At 48.6% G+C, this 21,852-nt stretch overlaps 2 protein-coding genes across 7 annotated transcripts in view; both read left to right on the forward strand.

Moving 5' to 3' along the window:
* Positions 1-18,152, forward strand: part of sema3b (sema domain, immunoglobulin domain (Ig), short basic domain, secreted, (semaphorin) 3B) — a 54,249-nt gene extending 36,097 nt beyond the window's left edge. For 2 of the 6 annotated variants that reach the window (XM_061766010.1, XM_061766020.1), the window contains exons 2-18: positions 1,823-2,253; positions 3,125-3,315; positions 3,543-3,605; positions 8,701-8,820; positions 9,832-9,925; positions 10,050-10,169; positions 10,251-10,393; positions 10,585-10,699; positions 12,469-12,538; positions 12,625-12,769; positions 13,687-13,906; positions 14,658-14,860; positions 14,938-14,979; positions 15,057-15,214; positions 15,299-15,354; positions 15,505-15,644; positions 15,789-18,152. In XM_061766010.1, coding sequence (XP_061621994.1) covers positions 2,079-2,253; positions 3,125-3,315; positions 3,543-3,605; positions 8,701-8,820; positions 9,832-9,925; positions 10,050-10,169; positions 10,251-10,393; positions 10,585-10,699; positions 12,469-12,538; positions 12,625-12,769; positions 13,687-13,906; positions 14,658-14,860; positions 14,938-14,979; positions 15,057-15,214; positions 15,299-15,354; positions 15,505-15,644; positions 15,789-16,292 — 2,559 coding nt within the window. In that variant the 5' untranslated portion in view covers positions 1,823-2,078 and the 3' untranslated portion in view covers positions 16,293-18,152. Of the gene's footprint in view, positions 1-1,822; positions 2,254-3,124; positions 3,316-3,542; positions 3,606-4,514; positions 4,734-8,700; positions 8,821-9,831; positions 9,926-10,027; positions 10,170-10,250; positions 10,394-10,584; positions 10,700-12,468; positions 12,539-12,624; positions 12,770-13,686; positions 13,907-14,657; positions 14,861-14,937; positions 14,980-15,056; positions 15,215-15,298; positions 15,355-15,504; positions 15,645-15,788 lie in introns of those variants that run through there. The other 4 variants (XM_061766024.1, XM_061766033.1, XM_061766043.1 and 1 more) reach the window with 4 other exon arrangements.
* A 150-nt stretch (positions 18,153-18,302) lies between these two features.
* On the forward strand, positions 18,303-19,464 carry LOC133474388 (transcription factor Adf-1-like). Its single transcript, XM_061766078.1, has 2 exons — positions 18,303-18,737; positions 18,828-19,464. Exons 1-2 carry the CDS (start codon positions 18,608-18,610, stop codon positions 19,385-19,387), a joined length of 690 nt encoding a protein of 229 aa, XP_061622062.1. The 5' UTR covers positions 18,303-18,607; the 3' UTR covers positions 19,388-19,464.
* Positions 19,465-21,852: the final 2,388 nt, after the last annotated feature.

Genomic DNA, 21,852 nt, shown 5'->3' on the forward strand with positions numbered 1-21,852 from the left:
ACAAAAGACAATGTCGACGTTTAAAGTTCCTAAAGGGGCTTTGTCCTGGTCTCCCGCCGCCGTTTAGCCGCGCCGGAAGGAAGCGCCTCCGCCTGCTTTGCCGAATTCGGGAGCTGCTTGTGCGTAATAACGAGCAACAGCCTCGACAAGCGCCAATCGTTGTTACTTTGCTTTAATGGAGTGCTGACAACTTTAGATTTGAAAAAAAAAAAGGTGGTTTTTTTTTTTTTTTGGTCCCACCCACACATGTAACTAGTGATGTACTTGTGTATACATGCAAGCTAACAAAGAGTGTAGCCCCCCACAACATAAACATGGCTGAATACTTCCATAACATTGCGTCTTATGGAATGCTAATTGGCGTCAGAGACATGCCAATACGTACAAAGAACACCTTCTTTACGCATTTCTTTTGAAATGGCCACAGTGGTTAACGCGTGTGTTTCATCTCCACTGGCGTATCCAAGATGGTGGTCGACGTACGCGTGCAGTGTTGAGGTGCATGAGATAAGCTAATAGTTAGCATCTTCACCTTCGCCCTTGACACCTCCTCTCAGTCTCCAGCTGGAGCTTGTTTCTCTCTTTTCTGTTCTCTGACTGTGAACACAACTAAGGGCTGCAGGTTAAACGCTAACAGCCATTGATTGATTCATTATGTTGTACTGTATTTCGGCCCGCGCGTTGACCTCACTCTCTCTCTCTCGAGCCTGTCGCACCCGCAAGGCCGACCCGACTTTGTCTACCCGTCACTATTGAGGCTGGAGGTTTTTATCTTTTCTTTTTTTCCCCCTCCGACGGGACGCCTCGACGCCCACCTTCTCAAAGGAATCTGGCCTTCTCGCGTTCTGTTTGACTCTCATTCCACTCCCTCTTGGCATGCTGCTTCTGTGTCTATTGGAGCCGAACTGAATAAAAGTGTCAGCGTCCCCAATGGCTTTTTTCTTTTTTATTAAGATGCATTATGGAGCTTGCAGGGAGTTTGTGTAATTGTCAGGGAGTGAGTGTGCACAGCTAAGTGCTGAGCCAGAAGCTGTGTGCGTTGTAAGTGCGTGCGTATGTGTGCGTGAATGTTGAGGCCGGAGTGGACTCGCACACAAAAACACACAATGAGACTTGCCGCTCTTTTAATAGCAGCCCGCAGTAGAGTTGGACTCGCAGGGACGACGATGTGAAACGTGTGCAAGTACACCACTACATGTTGTCTTTGCAACGCCACACAAACCCCCAAAGGCGCACCCACGCGCACACACACACACACACACACACACACACACACCAAAGTCACCATAAAAAAAAACAATTCACGCTTTATGAATGCATTTTGCACACCATAATCACTTCCTTAATGTTGGCAAGCAGCAATGTAATCCTTTTTTTTATATACACAATCTTGACACGCAAACCTAGCAGACTAAATTTGAAGGATAGAAAAAAAGAACAAAAAGCACAACACTTCTTTTGTTCACTCGGAGCAATGTGGTGCAGGAAGCCAAGATGTGCGGCGTTTCAAACGCCGGCATGTGCACCTTTGTCCATTCACGTGCGCGCGTGTGTTTATATACATAGCGCTAGGTATGGGAGCTTTATGTTCCGGTCCTGTTGTACTGGAGAGACCATGCAGGGAGCTGTGTGAGCTTATAAGAGCTTGCTTGTCTCTGTGCCTCAATAGCTTCATTATTCAGAAAAATGGGTGCCAGCAGCCTCCATGTGTGTGTGTGTGAGTGTGCATGTGTGTGCGTGTGTGTGTATATATATATATATATATATATATAAAGCTGACATTGTCCATCTCGGAATCTCGCCTCTCTTATTGTCTTTTTAGATCTGGATCGAGACCGTGTGTGACATTTTCATCCCCCCCCCCTCGGAGGTGAGAGGTGACGTCGTTTGTGGATCTGCAAAGAGAACTCTTCCGCGCCAAGACGGCAAGTCCCAAAGAATACGGGAACTCCGGCCCGATTAGGCAAAACACAGACCCGACCAATGGACTCAAGTGGATCTGAGTAAAAGAAGTGTGTTAACATCCGCGGTTATTATTGATCCTTGAATTGCCGCTGTGGACTTGAAAAGAAACCAAAATGATGACCATGATGATGATGATGGCGGCGGCCACGGTGGTCACCTGCAGCTCTCTGTGCCTTTTGGGATTGGCCGCGGCTCACGCTTCCTCTTCCGGCGCTGGGACGCGTTCGTCTGCCTCTTCCTCCTCCTCCTCCTCTTCATCCTCACCACGTATGAAGCTCTCGTACAAAGGTAACGCACGAAGCTTTGAGAGGAAACAGCCAAGTGACGCGAGGAACAAGTCTTGAAAAGCACGGTTTCCATCACATCACAATCATTTCTAACGGAAAACTGATCAAGAAAATATCGTTGCTTTTGTCATTTGTTTACATGACAGCCAATCACAGGACACAAAGTCATTCACACAAACTCTGAGCAAACTCACACAAGCATGCGGAGAGCATGCGAACAACACGCGAAGGCCCGAGATTCGAACCCAAAACCTCCGAAGTTGGAGGCAGACGTGCTATAACGCCACAACTGCAGTAAACATTAATGCGTATACAAGTCGTAAATTCAAATGGCACACTTTCACAAAAATGTCACATATGTCGGCACTGATCTTTTCTTTTTAGGAAAGCCCCTTTTACCCAATATGTTTCATGCCAAATTCGAATATATACATTCTCTTACAGCCCAAGTAGGAATGTTTTAGGCGCATGCCTGTTAGCATCATTCTATTTTCCAAATAAAAAGCAAGTGCAACCTCCTGTTATTTGACTGTACAGGCGTCCTCGGTTAGCGTACGGCGGTGACGCGACACCAATTCGAGTCAGACCGCGTCACGGCCTCTCACTGCCTACGCTGACGCACTCGATTTGGATCAAACGCTGCTAGGCCACGAATACAAAAGAATGCAAAAGGGTACATACGGCGCAAATTCGCAACGCGGGACGTTGGTCCTGCTGGTCCTCTGCACTGATACCGCTGCGAGCCACAGCGAGAATAATTTGAACATATCTGACCCCCGAGTTGAGAAAGCCACAAAGTTCACCGGAAATGAGATGAGAGCGAATTGTAGGTGTCCTCTCCCGATGCGGTCTGATCAATGTTCTGTCCTTAGACTTGCAGCAGTCGAACGGCGTGCGGCGCTTTGAGCTGGAGCGCTCGTGCTGCTTCGGCGCTCTGCTGCTGGACGAGGAGCGGGGCCGACTGTTCGTCGGGGCCAAGAACTTCCTGCTGTCGCTCTCGCTGGATAACATCGGCAAACAGGAGCACAAGGTCGGGCGAGACGCCGTCCCGCCGCCCGTATTGGTGCGATTATCAAAATGATACTTGATAAAGAGCAGGAAGTGTCACATAAACATTGCGTTCTAGTTTTCCATTGAGCCGCGGGTGTGATATGATATGCTCATTTAACATTTACGGACTTTATATTGCGACGTTTTAACATGGAACCGATTTGCAGGCGGGAAGAAAACCGACAGAAAGTTTACATGATGTCAAGCAGATGAATTGAAAGTTGCAAAATTGCTTTTCAGATCCACTGGCCCGCCCCCGTCGAGTGGAGGGAGGAATGCAACTGGGCTGGCAAGGACATCGCAGTAAGTCCGCTCACGTTGCTTCAACTCAAAAGCTTTTCAGCAACATATTCCAAAGTGGTCGAAGCCATTAGTTACTTTCCCCGAAAATGACAAACGGGATTATGTAAGCGGCGGCTGAGCGTAGAGGCGCCGCTGTAACCTAGATCTGGAAATCATTGTTCAAAATGATCGAGAAGGCAATGAAAAGGAATAATCGAGCTGGCTACAAGCCTCCAAACTGCGCTGACGATGCGAGGACAACAAAACTTTGGATTCGAGGTTTTAGGGGGTCACAAGTCCAAACTAGATTTTGGGGTGGACAAGACCGCTAGTGACGGATTCACACGTTTGAGGGATTGAACTCACGCCCCCGGTTTCACGCTCGCCGCTTAACGCGCCCTGTTCCCTCCCCGTCTTTTTATAGGGCACCGACGATAGAAACTCGGACGGTCATTTCTTTTTCAAGAATGCCTTGTACGCCATTTTAAAGGCATACGATGATCTATGTGTCTAAATTGAGAGTCCGTAGACCACACAGACTTAAATGACATATAATTGCATGACACGCTTCTGAGAGTCGTCGGTGTGCTTTCCGTTGATGTGGGCTGCGCAACCTGTCCTTGACTGGAGAACTGTATTTATGTTCACGTGTTGGAAATGTTTGTCCGTATGTCTCCATGCATGTACGTGTGCGTGTGCGTGTGCGTGTGTCAGCATGATTCCACAGCTGTAGACAAAACAATGAGCTCCATTCATGGACGACGGCAGGCTTCGACTTTCACCTGGACACGAGGCAGCGTGCGCGTGTGCGTGTGTTTCATAAATGAAAACTCGGACCTGTTTGGTGTCTCTCTTGCCTTTAAATGTGTTTGAAATCAGTATTTAACAGCCACCTCTCCTTTCTTAAGGCCTTTTGTTTTGCCACCATCACATGACAAACTAAGCGAAGGCGACCTCACCTTGTTGGCCCTCATTACCAGAACGTGTGCTTTCTCTTTTGGAAGAGGTCAGCACCCCCCCCCCCACCTTTTGGGTCTGCCCTCCCAGTTACTCGGTGCACCCTCGATGTCTCATATTGGTACTTGTTTCGGAAAGTGGAAGAAGTGCGTGTTGAGTGTCCTGAGATTTGTGCTGAACTTGATATCAGAGGTTAGTTACTCTACTTTCTTGATGACCTCCGCCAAGGCGGCTATGCTTTCACGACGAGGAGGGTTACACCAAAACCACGGTAAACCGGTTTCCGCAATGCTTCGCGGAGAGTTTCGGGCGTAGACGGAGGAGAAAAGCATAAAATGCACAGCGGTGGAGCAAATCTCGTAGAGTCGAATCTCTCGAGTCATTTAGAATCTGTTTCGGCACAAAACTTTTCCGAGCAAATTTTCCCGAGGGGAAATAATGACTTCCGGGGTCTGACCTTTGCCATCATAACCTCTTTATTAACTGAATCATTTGAACATATCTGTGTATGGCCTGTCTGTCACGCAGGCTTAAACATATTAATGACCACTGTGTAATGACTCTGGTAAAGACAAATGAAATCAAACTACTCCCGTTTCGATGATGCGGAACAGAGGCAAAGTGGAGGGAGGACAACTGAAGTGGACTTTTTAACCTTGAAGTCTACGTGTAAAAATAGGTCGTCCAACTTTTTTCAAATTGTGTACTCATCACGGACTGGAGAAGAACCGTATCAATGGAAACTTCGTGCTTCTTTGGGTTTGTTTTTGTCAAGCAATCGTTCGGCTCGGCCTCGCGGGGTTTCGCGCTTTAATCGGTGCCTCTCGATTGACTCCAACGAGTGCAAAAAATAGACGTATTGTCCCCAATAAACAAGCCGACAACATTCTTTGGAACAGATCTGGATAATGGTGTGGCTTGAGGGACTCTCTCAGTCCACTTGCATAGCTGAGCGCTCGTGCCAGTAAAGCCCATGTAGCGACCGCGGTGGAACAGTAGCTGCCGCCCAACATGTCTTGATTTCTATTCATCAAGCCACTCAAGACAGATATGTTTAGGATTCATTTGAGGAGCGTGGAAGACGGGCGCACTTCACTTAATGACTCTGCACTTGAGTACCTCCGTGAAGATGAAACGGAGAGGTATGTTTTGAAAAAACAACAACAACCACATTTAGTTGCAGACAATGATAAAGCTGAAGATTAAGGACATTCTTTTCCGTTACAGTCTGCTTGCGTTGTGGCCCAGTTGCGCGATGACCCGCAGAATCCGGGAGATAAAGAGTTGGGCCAAATTAGAGCGTTTTCCCGTCACTTGCGATCAAAGTCAGGAAAGAGTCTCTTCAAGATCATCCGAAGCGATGACTTTGACAATCGTAAATGTTAAACCTGTTCAATATTTAGGAACGCAAATACAGACTGCGACTGTGATGTGAAACGGAACGATGTGAAGCTCGCACTGTTGCCAGGCACAAATAAAGGAGGACATGCTTGTATGGTTTCTCACAAGTCGAGTGACAAAGAGAAGACGAGGTTGCCACAGCTCTATAATTGCCTGCTAAGCTAACAGTTAGCCTAGCATCTCATATTTCTTCTTTTACCATTGCTGTTTCGTCTTCTTTGTATCTTACCGCAGTCTGGCTGCCCTGTGGCACCACGCTGCCTCTCACAGGTCAGTCTTAGTACTGCGACAGACATCTGGTTTGGTGTCAGCGGAAAATAGCCTTGTGTGTGTTTCAAATACAACAAACTCTATAAGAGCGAGGAGTAATAGGAGTAGTGAGTACTTACATGCCAACTACAGGACGGGAACGGAACACTATTATCATTTCCCCCCCAAAAAGAGGGCCATGTTTCTGATTATTCCGCCTCGGTGGAGGTTTGAGTTACACGGTCGTTGTTATTTGAATCATTGAAGCCAGCGGCTGCAAGTGTTCTCCTTGAGGCCATCCGAGTTGGAAACAAAGATCGATCTGTTCATATCTCAACGCAGCGGCTAGCGTTTGGTTCATTTGAGTTGATTGGACTCAACTGAACAGTATCTTCATTCTAATTTACCACTGACTGTCCTTCATCTTGGCTATGGTGGGATTGCCAGAAGGGTGTCCAAGAAAAATGCGAATGCAGCCTTGAGCCCCACAGTGGTCGTTGGCCTTCATGTATTGTGATGGATGCTGAAGAACTGAAGTTGATGCAGAAGTCCAACAAACAAAAGAAGCCTCTATCATAATAACTGGGCACCAGAATACATGTTTTAATACATGAAGGCCAACTCCACAATATTTCCACATTATGGCTTGATATGTTGCAGTCTCGCAATGCATCTCGCGTCATTATGCTCGCAATAATCACTTTTTCACCAAAGACCACAAGAGAGAAAACAAATGCATTGACTTGCACGATAGCATGGCGAAACAGGAATACAGGAATTACATTCAAGCAGTCGTGCTGCGGCCGCACTCGAATGCACAAAGCCAATAAGACAAAAATCATCATTGTTGCTACACAAGCACACTTTTCTTTCCTAGCGGTTCTCAGTGTGGCAAACGAGATCCCAATGTTACCAGGATTTTATTGTATTGCTGTTGAATTTTCCACCGGGGATGGAAATCATTAAAATAAGTCCAAAGTGAAGTGGCAGCGCTGCAGCAAGGCGGGCAGTGTCCTGCCAGAGCCCTCCGGCTCCCAAATGTGTTTTCGATTTCATTCTTGAAATGATTATGTATAGTCATGTTTTGGGGGAAATGTATCCCGATTCCATTGCTCGTCTTCCACGGTGTGCGATGAGCAACATTTTGCGGAGAAAACCATTTTCTCGTTTCCAGGAGAAGTAACTCCGAAGACAAATGCGCACAAATGTGACCATTGTCCTGGTCAGGAGAAGCCGTCAAAGGCATTCCTGAGCTTCTCTCCCTCAGCCGCGTTGTGGATCTCAAGTTTGTCCACCGGGCGACCGCCGCTGTGCGTTCTCAGGCAACAACTACGTATGTTGCCCGGATCACTGGCAACGCCATTCTCGCTCTCTCACGCACTCAAAACAGAGGAGGAAGCGAAACATCGGAACTGTTTCTATTCAAGCGTTGGCTTAGACGTGAAAGAAAACGTATCCTTGAACGTCCGGCCACCCGAGAACAACCACTTCTTGCGGTCGATGAAACTGGTGAAACTCCATCCATCCATCCATTTTGGTTTGGGATTTTTGATTTGTATTTATTTAGCTTGTCCTCATCAGCTGTGGCCAACGTTTGGAAGTACACTTCAAAAAGGTCCGACGAGGTTTATTTCAACACGCATTCACATTTCTTCAATTCTGACCGCGGCGCTGTCACTGCACATTTAGCCATTTGCCCGTTTGGATTTTCCTCCCTGCTTGAAAATGCGATGACTTCATTTTCATGTTTTTGTTTCAAATGGCTCACAAATCGGTCAAGACCTCAAAAGTTCAATCTTGAATCGCCGTTCGTCGGTTCCATTTACACGCGATGAAATTCATCGTTTCGCTCTTTGATCGCAATGCCATTTGAACTGGAGGAATTTTTGAAAAGAAAATTGTTCTTACTTTTTATGAAGCCGCAGAACCTCGGAAAAATGTTCTGCACTAACGTCGAGGACGATTTCGAGAGCAGAGAGCGGCTGAACCGGGGGGGGGGGGCGACTGTGTTCATAATTGCCAGAAAGAAAGTTGCAAGCCAAGACAATGGTTAGCTTGAGAAGAGGCAAAGACGGCCGCTCACAGCATGAATTTGAACCACTGTAGCGGGTCAAAGGTCGACGGGTATGAACCCTTTAATGACCGTTGACGGGCAGCGAAGGGTTAAAAAACCTGAATCGGTCTTCTCTCGAGAAAGCCCCTTCACCATCATCTCAGCCTACTGGCAGATGTGTGTGTGTGTGGGACGATAGCTAAGGAAGGAAGAATCATAAAAGGACACACCGTCGTGCGTCTGTTGTGAACGAAGGGCAAATCCCATGCTGTCAATGAGAGTCTTTTGAAGTTGGAATTTTCCTCGCGATTATTCCGCTGCTCGTACACTTGCGCTGCCAACAAGTGGGCCAAATCGCAAACGCGGCGTGGCCGCTCCACCTACGGTCGTCCGCGACACGCCGACTTCAAGCTTTAACGGTACAGTCAATTCACTAACGGCATTTTCTCTTTTCAGTCCGACTGCGTAAACTATGTGAAGATCGTCCACCACTTCAACCGCACCCACCTGTACGCCTGCGGAACGGGAGCCTTCCATCCCACTTGTGCCTTTGTGGAGGTGGGGCACAGGATGGAGGTGAATACATCAGAATGCACCAAAAGACGCCCGTCCGTCCCTGTTGGGGTCGCAGGTGTACTGGGGCCCCGGACCGCTCAATAATCAGGGACACGGAGACTCAAGTATTCACACTTCTGGGCGTTCTGTTAACCTTAGACGCATGTTTTGGGAGGTGAGGGGGGGAAAGCGGAGCACCTGGACAAAACCCGCAAGGCGAGAACATGCAAACGCCACACACTCCAATTGAGATTGGAACCCGGATCTCCTGACTGCGAGGCGGACGAGGCTCCGTTCTTCGTCAAAGCGAGCGACGACATTAAGATGTAATATCGATGGCTGAAGACCTGATCCCCTTTTTATGAGGGTTAGGAAAACAGTCCCATGTGAGGATCATCAAGCATCGCAGTCAAAGAAGAACAAAGATCGCAACAAAACAACGTACACTATTTACCACAGAAGAAAATATCGCAGCAGTACAGTCCAGTACAGTACATACAGTCCGTGGCAACTTGACAATGCTAATACAGTTGTGCATATCTGGAAATGGATGTCAGGAGACCCCCAACAAAACGGCATGTTGGTTGAACCTGAAGCATTCCAGCAAGCCATTTTCAACCCTTTAGATTGGGCAACCACCAGACCCACGTGGGCACTGACCAAAGGGCTGGAATATTGCAAAATGGAGAAATCAACCAAATGTTTTATGCCTGGCACCAATCATATGCGGTTGTCAAGTCAAAACAAGGCAGCGTGCATTCAAATGTTCAAATGTTAATTCACATTGTTTTAAAAAAATGATTTGAGTCACAACTGTGAATTGTCATCCCTCAAGTTCACTTTTCACGATGAGACGAACAATCTAGAATACCCCAAAAAAAAGAAAAAATACCGAAATATATTTTGCCCGAAACCTTTGTTATGCAATTCATGAGAGTTAGCAACTATGGTTTTCCTTTCCCAATGAAGGGAGAAGAAATGTGTACAGTACGTGTTGAAGACCGTTTCCTTGTGTGTCCCCCCCCCCCCCAGGACCACGTCTTCAAGATCAACCCTTCTTGCATAGAAGATGGCAAAGGGAAGAGTCCGTACGACCCTCGCCATAAGGCTGCGTCTGTACTCATTGGTACCTGCCGCATTTTGCACTTTGCGAAGGGTTTTATGTCTTTGTGCCCTCAATATGAATGAATCCGTACCCAATGATCCATTATCCCTGGTTGTTGGAAAGAAAGGTGCGTTTTGTTTCCGAGGTGATGAGCTGTATGCAGGCGTGGCCACGGATTTAATGGGGCGGGACTTCACCATCTTCCGAAGTCTGGGGAAACGCCCCTCCATCCGCACGGAGCAACATGACTCACGTTGGCTCAACGGTGTGTTTTCTCTTGAACTTTTTTTGGGGGTGTGGAAAATGCTCAAGTGACTGACATTTGCTTGGTCTTTTTTTTTTTTAGAGCCCAAATTTGTGGGTTCCTTTTGGGTCCCAGAAAGTGAAAACCCCGACGACGACAAAGTCTTTTTCTTCTTCCGGGAGACGGCGGTGGAGGCCCAAGGTTTGGGAAAGTCCACGTACTCCCGCATTGGACAACTCTGCAGGGTAAAAAAAAACCTAAAAAAATGCTTCTAAGTCCCAAGATGTGTCACCGTGAAATCGCTGCCGTCTGTTTACATTTAGAAACACCGGGCAAATCAACTTCAGAGTTGACTTGATTTGAATAAGACATATCGTCACGTTCATTTCACGATGTCCTAAGAATTGGTTGAGATTTTCTCCCGGTGACTTGACAGAATGACATGGGCGGCCAAAGAAGTCTGGTGAATAAGTGGACGACGTTCCTCAAAACCCGCCTGATCTGCTCGGTACCCGGAGCCGACGGCGGCGACACTTACTTCGACGAGCTACGTGAGTGCGACTCGACTCGTTCGCGGGCTTTCATCGCAGAGCGCCGACGATGTGAGCGGTCGACCCGTCGCAAACGCGAGGAGCCCGGCCGACGTCTAGGAAAGACATTATTCTTGCTGTGGATACCGAGAATGCTGCAGATCGCTGCTGGTCTTTCTTGCTTCATATATATATATATATATATATGAAAATATGAACATGAAAACATAATGGGCGTTTGTGCTCAGATGGTGGTCAGAGGATATTTTCGACACAGGACCTTTGTCCTAATGAACTGTGTGTGTGTGTGTGTGTGTGTGTGTGTGTGTTGTCCCCCAGGTGTTTGGCACCAGTTTCAACCCATCCAGTGTCCCCTGGTTACGTAAAAGTAGGAATCCTGTTTTCAGGTTGCACACCCTCTGGGAAGTGTTTCTCTTCTGGAGAGAGGCTTGGGAGCTTTTCCCCCCGAGAAAGGGTTTTACTGCACACACTGTAAATGTTGGCCAAAGGGACTTGGGATAAACACGGTGATCAATTATTCCACTTGATGGGCTTGACCCGTTCCTTTTGTAATTCCTCATCTGGACAATTGCATGCGTTGAATTTAGCGGGAACGCACAAGGCGATGTCCACAAAGACGCGTTTGGCTGAGTTCGAGTTCGGCGTAGAAAAACTTGGGAGTCCGTCAAAACACATTTGGGAAGACAGAATTTAGATCCAAATTGTGAAGTGAAAGCGATGCCATTTGATTCAAAGAGAATTTTTTTTTTTTTGCAGCTATTCTCCATCCGCGAGCCGCATGCAGCAATGCATCCAAAACCAATGCACAAGCAACCCCCCCCCCCCCAACTTTTTCTCTAATTGCTCAGCAGTTTAGGTTGCTGCAAATTATGTTGAGTCAAATTCCTGAAAGGCGCAAAAGGCGCTGCAGAAACTCCCACTTTTCATCCAAATCGAAAGTCTCGAAATGTATCCTAATCCCGGCCAGGACATGAAAGCAGCCGCCATCGTATTTGTGGTATCTTTTGGCTGTAATGGGATCTGTTTTGGAGCTCGCCATGAAAGGAGAAGAAAGCCGAAAGCTTTCAACCGCTTGGAGCGCCTTAGGCCGCATCTGTCCATCGCCTCGGAGAACAATGTCTCGTATTGTTGGGAGGGGCCCGCTGAAGAAACGGCTCGTCAGCGTCGGAGCAGTAGCTTTGTCTGGCACATTGTGTGTTTTAGAAATCCTTGAAAAACATTTCCTATCCCGCCGCGGCCATCGATCGGCCGTGGCGATGTGCGTAGCTCAGTCTACAGATGCGGACGGCTCGCGACAGTCTTTTATTCTTTGGTGTGCACTCGTTAGTTTCAAACAATGGAATTCATTCGATGCTGCGAGCTAAGGTACCAAAATGTCGTTGAACACGATACGTGCGCTGACCGCGTGTTTATTGAATGACTGTGAAGCAAATCCAAGTCCAACTCGTTTCTTTGGGTTTTTATTGCCCTGAAGTCTATTGCTCAGTATTGTTTTGAATTGGATTTCGGATGGAAATGGTTACCTTTATTTCAGGTAACTGAGCTTAAGGCTGTTTTCTTCACTCGCAGCCTGACAGAGTTTGTCAATGGCACCAAATGGCACCAAAAGACCACATGGATTTGATACGGATACAAGGACGGATGTCTCGGGGCGCGGCTCTTTCTCGAATGTCCGCGGAAGGTCGCCAGACACGGCCGCGGGGCGGGGATCTTTCCCTTAACCTTTGACCCCGGAGCCACCTTTGAAATAAGTGTGTGTCCATCCTCAGGCGATGTATTCCTGCTGCAAACGAGGGACAGAAAGAATCCTCTGGTCTACAGCGTCTTCTCCACTTCCAGGTGAGACTCCAGCGCTGGACGCCATTCGTGCGTGCGTGCGTGCGTGCGTGTCTCTCAGCCTAAAGCCTCTCCCTCTCCCCCAGTAGCAGCGTATTTAAAGGCTCAGCTGTGTGTCTTTACTCCATGAATGACATCCGGAGGGCCTTCCTGGGGCCGTTTGCTCACAAAGAGGGGCCCAACTACCAGTGGGTCCCCTTCCAGGGAAAAGTGCCTTATCCCCGCCCAGGAATGGTATGGAATGATGAAAAAAATAATGATATGAGATGTTAATTTATTGCAAAGGATTTTGACCACTGAGATGGACTCCAGTTCAACTCAGAGGCCGACGCGGCTAAGAGGAGGAACATGAATGGATGAATGATCGTCTAGCAGCTGAAATGAATTGTGATAGGAGTTCTATCGGCCTCCATTCAATTGGATAGGACTTCATTCCGTACCTAGACCAGGTTCACCGAGGCCTGAGGGTCTGCATTAAATGAGTCCCCTCATTTAAGATGACGCTCGCTTAACCAAGAACAGGAAGTAGAGCTTGTAGACCCCTAGTGGTCCAAAATAGAACATTCTAAAATAGATTCACCAGAAATCACCAAGATGTATTTGCAACAAAACGAGTTGATTGCAGCTCTGTTAGACAGTACTGAATGATAATAGAATCCACCTGAACGCAATATGTATACGGCGCCCATTTCTACGTTGTAACAAAACAAACAAATGGGCAAACCCTAACACAAATGGAAATCCATAAATACGTTGCATGTTTCAATTCCACAGTTGCTGCAATGTTTTTGTGTTGTGCAGACTCTCAGCTTTCTCCCACACTCGAACAAGCTCCACAATCCAAATTGTTTTTCATTTACACTCCCGACTTGCATAATGAATCCGCTACGTTCTGCAATTAACTCTCGATAGTTTGCAAGATAACGCGAGTCTCCGACGGTGTGGCGGTCCACTTGCCTGAATTTGCCGCAAAGGGGAATTATTGCCGTGTGTTCTGGGATGGCTTTGCGAGGAAATTTCTTCTCTTTTCAAAAAATGAGAACGAATGCTTCAAGCATGTTCGAATACAAACATTATTTCCATTTTGGTATGAATTTCCAAATGACAGGTGTGTGTGTGTTTCTTTTCCATTCTGATTAATATTGCAACAGTGTCCCAGCAAGACTTTTGGCAGCTTCGAGTCCACCAAGGGTTTCCCAGACGACGTGATTCAGTTTGCACGCCACCACCCGCTGATGTACAACCCGGTGTACCCCATGACCAGACGGCCCGTCTTTGTCAGAACCAACGTGGACTACAGCTTCACGCAGATCACCGTGGACAGGGTCAACGCCGCTGACGGACAGTATGATGTCATGTTCATTGGCACAGGTACAAACAAAAACAAAAACAAAATCATTGCACTCCAGTCGAAAAAGTCATATTTCAATATTTGTGCAATACAAAATTCAACAAAATCCTCGAGTTCCATCGCTGTAACATAATTTGTGCGAGAGTCACAACTGACCTACGCTAATGCTGTCGTGAAATCCTCCTGAGGGTAAATATGTTTTGTCGACTTGTGTCCACATCGCATACGTGACAGATGAAACGTGAAACGTGTGTGTGACACGTATGATTCTGAGCCAGATTGCAGATGTGGATTCAGATCCCGATTCCAATTGACCCTACGCGTTTACCGAAGCAAGGTGACAAAATGAATTCCCATCGGATGGCGATATCTTGAGTGTGTGCCACAAAAAGATGTTCCCATCCAGATTGCGGGTTTGGATTCAGATTGTAGGCGAACGTCTAACAGCAAAGAAATAAGCCAAAAGAAAACGTAAGCTCAGAAGGAAACGCACACCTTTGTTGCATTGTGTCTTCTTGTCATGGTGTGTGTTTTGGTTTAGTTTTGTTCCATGTTTGCTCATTAGGCTGTCGTGTCCACCTGTTCTCGTCTACTTTGCGTCGACCAATCGGCTCTCTCCAGCCACTCGCGTCTTGTCCAGGTGTTCCTCGTCAATTTGTTTGTATTTAGTTCCCTGGTTTCTTTCGGTTCTCGTCGGTTCATTGTCGTTGTCACATGTCTTGCCATGTCACAGTCGGCAGTTGTTTATGATTATATTCTGATTATTTTGAGATTCCCGCACTCCCGCCTTGCCTCCCTGCTTCCCTGCAATCGGGTCCACCATGTTCTTGCCTTGCGTTCGTCGCCTTCGCCCTAACCACGTACGCGGCGCTTCTTCTTTAGACAAAGGGACAGTACTGAAGGTCATCAATGTGCCCAAAGAAAGCTGGAACAGCATGGAAGAACTTCTGCTGGAAGAGCTGGAAGTCTTCAAAGTAAGAAAGGACAGCCGGAGCCTTTCCGATCATGACATTGTCACCTCATTGATTTTGGCATCTCCTCTGCTCCTCAGGATGCGGCGTCTGTCATCAACATGCAGATCTCCTCAAAGCGGGTTAGTCCCATCTCAGCATTAAATATCCATGGGAGCTATTGTCTCGACTGCATCTCCTCTCCGCTCTGTTGCCACAGCAACAACTCTACGTGGGCTCCGACGCCGGCATCGCCCAGGTGCCCCTGCACCGATGCGGCGCGTACGGGAAAGCGTGTGCCGAGTGCTGCCTGGCCCGAGACCCTTACTGTGCCTGGGATGGGACATCCTGCACTCGCTATCTTCCCAACACTAAAAGGTCTTTTTTCATGTGAAGACCCGCACGTGGCAAACCGATGGCCAATCGTGTCGGTATACGTGAATGTGCGACTCTGTTGTACAGGCGATTCCGTCGCCAGGACGTGAGAAATGGCGATCCCAACACTCTGTGCTCAGGAGGTAAACCTTTCGAATCAATCCTTCTCCCAAATTCTACAGTTGTATATGATGTCCCGCATGGCTCTGTCCGCTGCAGCCTTCATTTCTCCGCTCTCCGTCGCAAGCAATCGGTCGCTGTATTGTCTTTTTTGCATTTGCGCCGCCCCGCAGACCACCACAAGCACCATATCGCCGAGAAGAAGCTGTACGGGGTGGAAGGAAGCAGCACTTTCTTGGAGTGCGTCCCCAAATCCCTCCAGGCCCGGGTCACCTGGACTTTTCAGAAACAACGAGACAAGCCACGAGAAGAGGTAAGAATCAACAACACTTATATTGTCAATTGTGCGACTGCGTTGTTGACGCCGTGTGCTAGTCTGCTTTTATTTGCGATCCCAAAGGCCAGTTGGGATCAATGACTGGAACTCACGAGACCTCGTCCCTGCGCCCATTTGTAGGTGCGTGCGGACGACCGAGTCCTGCAAACGGACCGAGGCCTCCTGTTGCGCCGCGTCCTGAGGAAGGACGCCGCCGTCTACCAGTGTCACGCCACGGAGCACGGCTTCACCCAAACCCTGCTGGGCATCACTTTAGACGTCATCCAGTCCGCTTCGTCTAACCTGCCCTCGGAGGCCCCGTCCCGAGCGGAGCCCCGCAGCGGGGGCGGGCCCCCGGCGGCCGGCCCGAAGCTTTGGTATCGGGACTTCATGCAGCTGGTGGACCATCCCAACCTGAGCACCGTGGACCAGATTTGCGAACAAGTTTGGGCCCGCCGGAATCCCGCCGGTGATCTACCGGTGAAGAAGGCTCCCGCTCCGGGGAGGGACTCGACGGCTCCCGGCCCCTCTGTCCGCCCCGCTAACAAGAAGTGGAAGCATCTCCAGGAGCTGAGGAAAGGGCGCAACCGGCGGACCCACGACGGGAAGCAGAACCCTCGGGCGCCGCGGAGCGCGGGGGACTAACGGCAACGAGAAGAACAAGTGGGATTGGAAGAACTGATTCCAGTAGAGGGTTAGAAAGGGACTGACAGAACCTTTGGAGGTCTTTACACTTTACACACGAACACACACGCGCACACACAGGCTAATCTGCACACACACACGAACTGCGCCTCCTCTATTGTGTATATTTATCTGTGGAGTTCCTTGCATGTGTCGAGTCTCACATTCATCCTGCACGTTCCCGTCACAATGTGCCATTTTCCGAGATGCCAGTACGAGCGGCTACGTAATTTGATAGCGACCGTGTAGATCAGCGGACACTCGTTTCTCCGCGGCGGCTGGGCCGCATCTTCGCAAACTACATGTCATTTCGAGGGTCCACGCCGTAGCGGGAACTCGATGCCACAAAACCTTTGGGATGACCTCACGTCTTCCTCCACCTCGAAAGACTCGACGGGCGGTGCGGAGCAACGACGGCGGACGTGACGGCGCTTCGGAGACACAACTGGAATATTTTTCTACAACTGGAAACGCGCGCGCATGCGGAGCGATGGACTACTTCATGTGATGTTTTGACAAGCCTCTTGCAGCGTTTCCTTTTGTTTTCCGTCACGGCGCATAATGTCATCATTAAGTCGGGGTCGAGACGGGAAGCGGCAGGGGACGGACGCGCTGCGGGTTCGTGGAGGACCACCCTTTGGCGCACGTTGTAGCGTCAAGTGTCGAGTTAGTAATGATGTGTGACCAGATGAAACCACTGCAGAGCGCGGAGGAACCGCTGGCTTTGCAACCATGTTAGCTGCTTTTTGTCATACGTGCAAAAGAGCAGCTCTACGAAGGAGCGCGAGGGCCACGTGAGGAAAAGAAATAGATGGTTAGCACGCCCGCCTCGAATGGGAGAGCTTCAGGTTTGAATCTCTGCTCTTTGCACGCTTTCCCCGTCCTCGCGTGTCTTTGAACCGCGACGCCATCGGTGACTTCACGTTGTAATAGTACGAGGGGAAAAAAAAATATCAGTCCAAGGCCAAAAGTCCTAATTTGAGAACAATCATGTCATACGATGAGAAGCCAGTCTTAATGTTATGAGGAAAAAAAATGAATGTCACAATTCCCAATCAAGCCTCAAACCAATCATGCGAGGACGTGAGCCGATGTCGCTTTCTCACCATCGGAAGCAAACAAATGTACGAACGTGTCGCTTGATTTCATTGTTTGTGGAGTGGAAATGCCGCGACACGTTTGCGATATTCCCACTTGACTCCGGTAGCGTTTGCGCCTTCTCCTTCCCAAGCGTCAGATGATCCGCCGCACGGGGAAAACTATCGTTACACCTCGGAGATGAAAAAGGAGCAAATAAAGAGTTGGCTTTCGCCGCTGTACCAGCTTCTGCTTTTCTGTCGGCGAGGTCAGAGGTCAGCGATGTCGGACCCGGTGCCTCTCCGCGCCACGCGTGAGCTTTCTTCGTGCACTCGGGCCCGGCCTCGCCGGAGCAGAAAAGGGGGCTTCCCCAAACCGTTGCCACGAAAGCGGCGAGCGTACAATTTTCCAAAATGGAAGCAATTACAATTCATATTCAGTGCTGCGTGTCTCAATATGCTTTTTCTAAATGGTGTAAAAGTTACGATCACAACATTGTTAACCTAACACACCCTCATTGGATCTTTGTTGTTTTTTTTCCTGAAATAGAAAAAGATACGCAAGATGACAACTCACGGTTGCGGGCTAGAGTACATTATCTACATTAACGTTGTTGTTCTATTTATGAGTGTGACTATGATTTGATTTTTATTCCAAGCGGTACTTGGCGGCCCCGCTCTTTTTCAGATGTTGTTGCAGATGTTGTTTGTGATGAATTAAAAAAAAAAAAGAAAAAAAAAGCCACTGCTTGTTGTATTGGCCGCATTTCATTTCTTAATTTCAAACCTCCTCGTTCATCTATTCTTGCTCCTTAGTTGTTGTTGTTGTTGTTTTTGAAAGTTATGTTAGCTCCGCTCAGCTCTAAATAAGAGAGGCCTGCCTGCCTGCCTGCCTGCCTGCCTGCACGTCTCAATTCAGTGTGCGATTCCAGCTGTTGTACCGGACCCGGCCACTAGAGGCCGCTGCGTACCCGGCCCCGACTTTCCCATCGATCGCGCGCGCGCCGAGGGGACGTCAGCGCGTCTTGACGTGACGCCGAGCGTCAATGCAGAGGGCGTCTGACGCTCGGCGTCGCGTCATTGGACACCGGAGCTTTGACGCGGCGACGTCAGAAAAAGCTCTTCCAATGGGAGAGGGAGTGGTTTCCGGGTGCCGTTTTGCAAGGACTTGCTTGGACCGCAAAGCGGCACTCGGGGAAAATGGAGGACGCGCTCATACGGGCCGTTTCTCTTTCTCCCGAAATTTGGGATACGAGACAAAATGCGTACCGGGACGTGACCAAAAAGGCACAGCGATGGACGGAGATTTCCACCACGTTGCATATACCAGGTTTGTTGGAAGGCTTGATGTGCAAAATATTCATAGGTCTCTCTCTCTCTCTCTCCCCCCACACATCCATATACATATTTCATTATGCAGTGGAAGACTTGAAGAAAAGGTGGAAAAGCCTGAGAGACCGCTACATCAGGGAGAGGAGAGCACTTCAAGAAAAGAAAAGAAGCGCTGATAAAAAGAAAAGCTGGAAATTCTATCCCATTCTGACTTTTTTGGAAAACACCGTGTCGGAGAGGGGAAGCCACGCCCACGCCGACGCCGACGCCGACGCCGCGCGCTCCCCGACTCCCATTTCTCGCCCCTCCGCCCCCATTTTGCAACCGCCCACACTTGTGGATTCCGGCGAGGAAACGTTCACCCTGGATCTCTCTTTTGTCCCCCGAGAGGCGTCCACGTCCGGCGCCTCGTCTGAGACCGAACCTCGTCGGCGCGAAGCCCCGGGTCGCCATCGCGAGAGGAAACGAGGCCGGCGAAAGGAGGACGACTTGGACAGAGACCTCGTGGAGATGCTGAGTAAAGAGCAGGATGAGGAGGAACTGTTCTTACTCAGCTTGGCCCCTCGCCTCCGAAAACTGGACAATGAAAAGAGGAGTCGGGCCAAAATAGAAATCCTGCAACTCCTTCACCGTGCGCAATTTTCATAAGACATGAAGATGGCGTTCATTCAATATTTCTTTGTTCTATACACACACTTTATAATAAAATATTTTTGGCAATGGAAGTATTGGTTTTTACCAGATGTCTTTTCTATGCACAGATATAGTTTTACGTGGACATTCTAACTTTTGATTTCGTATGGTATAGCGGCAGCATCTTCGGAGGCGGGGTCAAAGCTGCCAGTTCTCCCGTGAAGGACAACCGCATTTTGCAACGGTTTCTCCCAAATGACAAGAACAAGAGCGACAAACTCGCATCAGACGACGTGACAAATTGAGTGTTTGGCGACTGCACCGCGTCAAATCTTGCCGTATCTCGGTCAGGCGCGACACGTATTCCGTCTTTCAAAATCAAACAGTGCCGAAGAAGCGGAACCATAAAACGTGTCGCCGATTCACTGCCGGTTACCACGGCGACAACGCCGCTGTACCGTCGGGAGGGAAAACAGAACAAACTGAGGAAAAACGTGCGGTGGTCGTCGCCGGGGCTCAGGAGAGGAAGTTCATTCAAGCACCGCTTGAGGTATGTTGACCTACTTTGAATACGATACGGCGTTACGTAGCCTAGCAAGCTAGTGCTAGCACTAACGGTCGTACGTAAACACGGCGGCGTTCTGTCGAATCGTGCGCTAAAGTTTCGGTTAACATCGGTCGGTGCGCGTGAATAAATGTCGACAACAGCAAGCACGGGAGACGATGCGGAAATGAACTTTTTGGGATTGTCACCCAAATGGCCGCGCGCTCAGTTCAGTTCGCAAACGGGCAAATGCATCCATTCTGTTTCTGTAGCGGTTAGGCAAAATCTTATGACTCATATAATAATGATTGATTCTAACAATTATGAAATATCGTATTTATTATGATTCTGTTTGTGCTAGAATAATAATAATAAAATTGTCCTTCGGTGTGCTTCTTTGTGCTGAGGCCATGCTGTCGGTCGGATGGATGGACTTGAAATGGACTCGGGACAATGCACCTATTGGCCACTTGGGGGCGATACCATCAACAATATCACCTCTGACAAAACTACACGCGCACACGCACGCGCACACGCACGCACGCACACTATTCATCAGTAACGATGAGTGTCAACTCGCGTCTCACATTAAGCGAGGTATTTTTGGGTTGTTGAATTTAGGAGAAAAATTGGAAAGCAGTCTAGCGGTGTTTGAAAACAAACGCTCTTGAAGTATTACAGTTATTTTTATTAGCCAGAACTAACTTCCCCAGCCTGGGAAATGTCACTGCTGTCACTTATGTTCCTAAAAAATATAGGATATATGATAAATATAAATGTATACCTTCTGCTTGTGACCAAATCTAATGTGTTTAAATGAAACACCATTGTTTATTTGCAACTCACTTTGGTTCCACACCAGATTTTCTTCTCTTCCTGTTTACTTTACATTTGTCAGCGCGTGTGCACAAATGTCGTCCATCGTCCACTTCCCAAGCGTCTTTCCGTTCTTCTTCTAATGCCTCCGTGACGCGTCGTCGACAGCGCCGCTCGAAAACGTTTGCCGCCAGCATCTAACATCCGCACGGGGATGATTTCACGGACGGATTTTGTTGGACAGGATCGCTCACTCCGGGAAATGACAAGTCCCAACGAGACCGGCTGGATTCCCGCCGGCGGGCCCAATGCGATGACACGCGTGGACCATCTGCTTTGGTAGGAGGGCCGTTTTGACGCGATTGACAACGACCGCCGTGGCCTCGGGCAAACTGCGGTTAGATCACAAATGATGATCTGGCGAGTGAAGTCCTGACATCTTTCATTTGGATTGTTTCGTTCGACTGTTTACTCACCGGGCAGCTGTCTTCCAAAATGCCTCTGGCACTTTTCATATTACTAGGAAGAAGAAGAAGAAGAAGGAGGAAAAGAGTGTCCTTCCAGGCTCTTCAGTGCGCTTACACACTGCCGCGTCGATACCCGCAGCAGCCAAAGCCAAAGCCAAGACCGAGACCGACCGAGAGATCGCAGTACTACCGCTGCCTTGGGAAAACGGCGAACGTCTTATCAAGCTTACTTACGGGAGAACACCGCGTAGCAAACGTTGGTTTTGTCTCGGGGGCAGGGTTGGGCTTTCGGGGGCAAATCTCCGCAGGAGCTTTTGTGCGTGGAGTTCGCATGCGCTCGCATTGGGTTTCCCAGGGGACAGCGCTCGCCTTCTACGTCCCCCAAAAAGGCAAAATGCAAACTACCGATTGTCCGTAGTGGGAATATTTGTTTGTCGACGTGGAATTGGGATGGGCTACTGCGACCCCTGATGAGGAGAAGCTGGCAGGAAAATCATTTTGAAACCCTAACCTTGTTTTGAAGCCCTACTTTGAAACCATAACCCCATTTCGAAATCCCACTTTGAAATCCAAACCCTGTTTCTAAACCCTACTATTAAACCCCAAGCCTATTTTAAACAGTATTTCAAAACCCAAACCCCGTTTTTAAAGCC

The sequence above is a fragment of the Phyllopteryx taeniolatus genome, chromosome 1 (genome assembly GCF_024500385.1).
Source record: "Phyllopteryx taeniolatus isolate TA_2022b chromosome 1, UOR_Ptae_1.2, whole genome shotgun sequence".
In the NCBI taxonomy this organism is placed as follows: domain Eukaryota; kingdom Metazoa; phylum Chordata; class Actinopteri; order Syngnathiformes; family Syngnathidae; genus Phyllopteryx; species Phyllopteryx taeniolatus.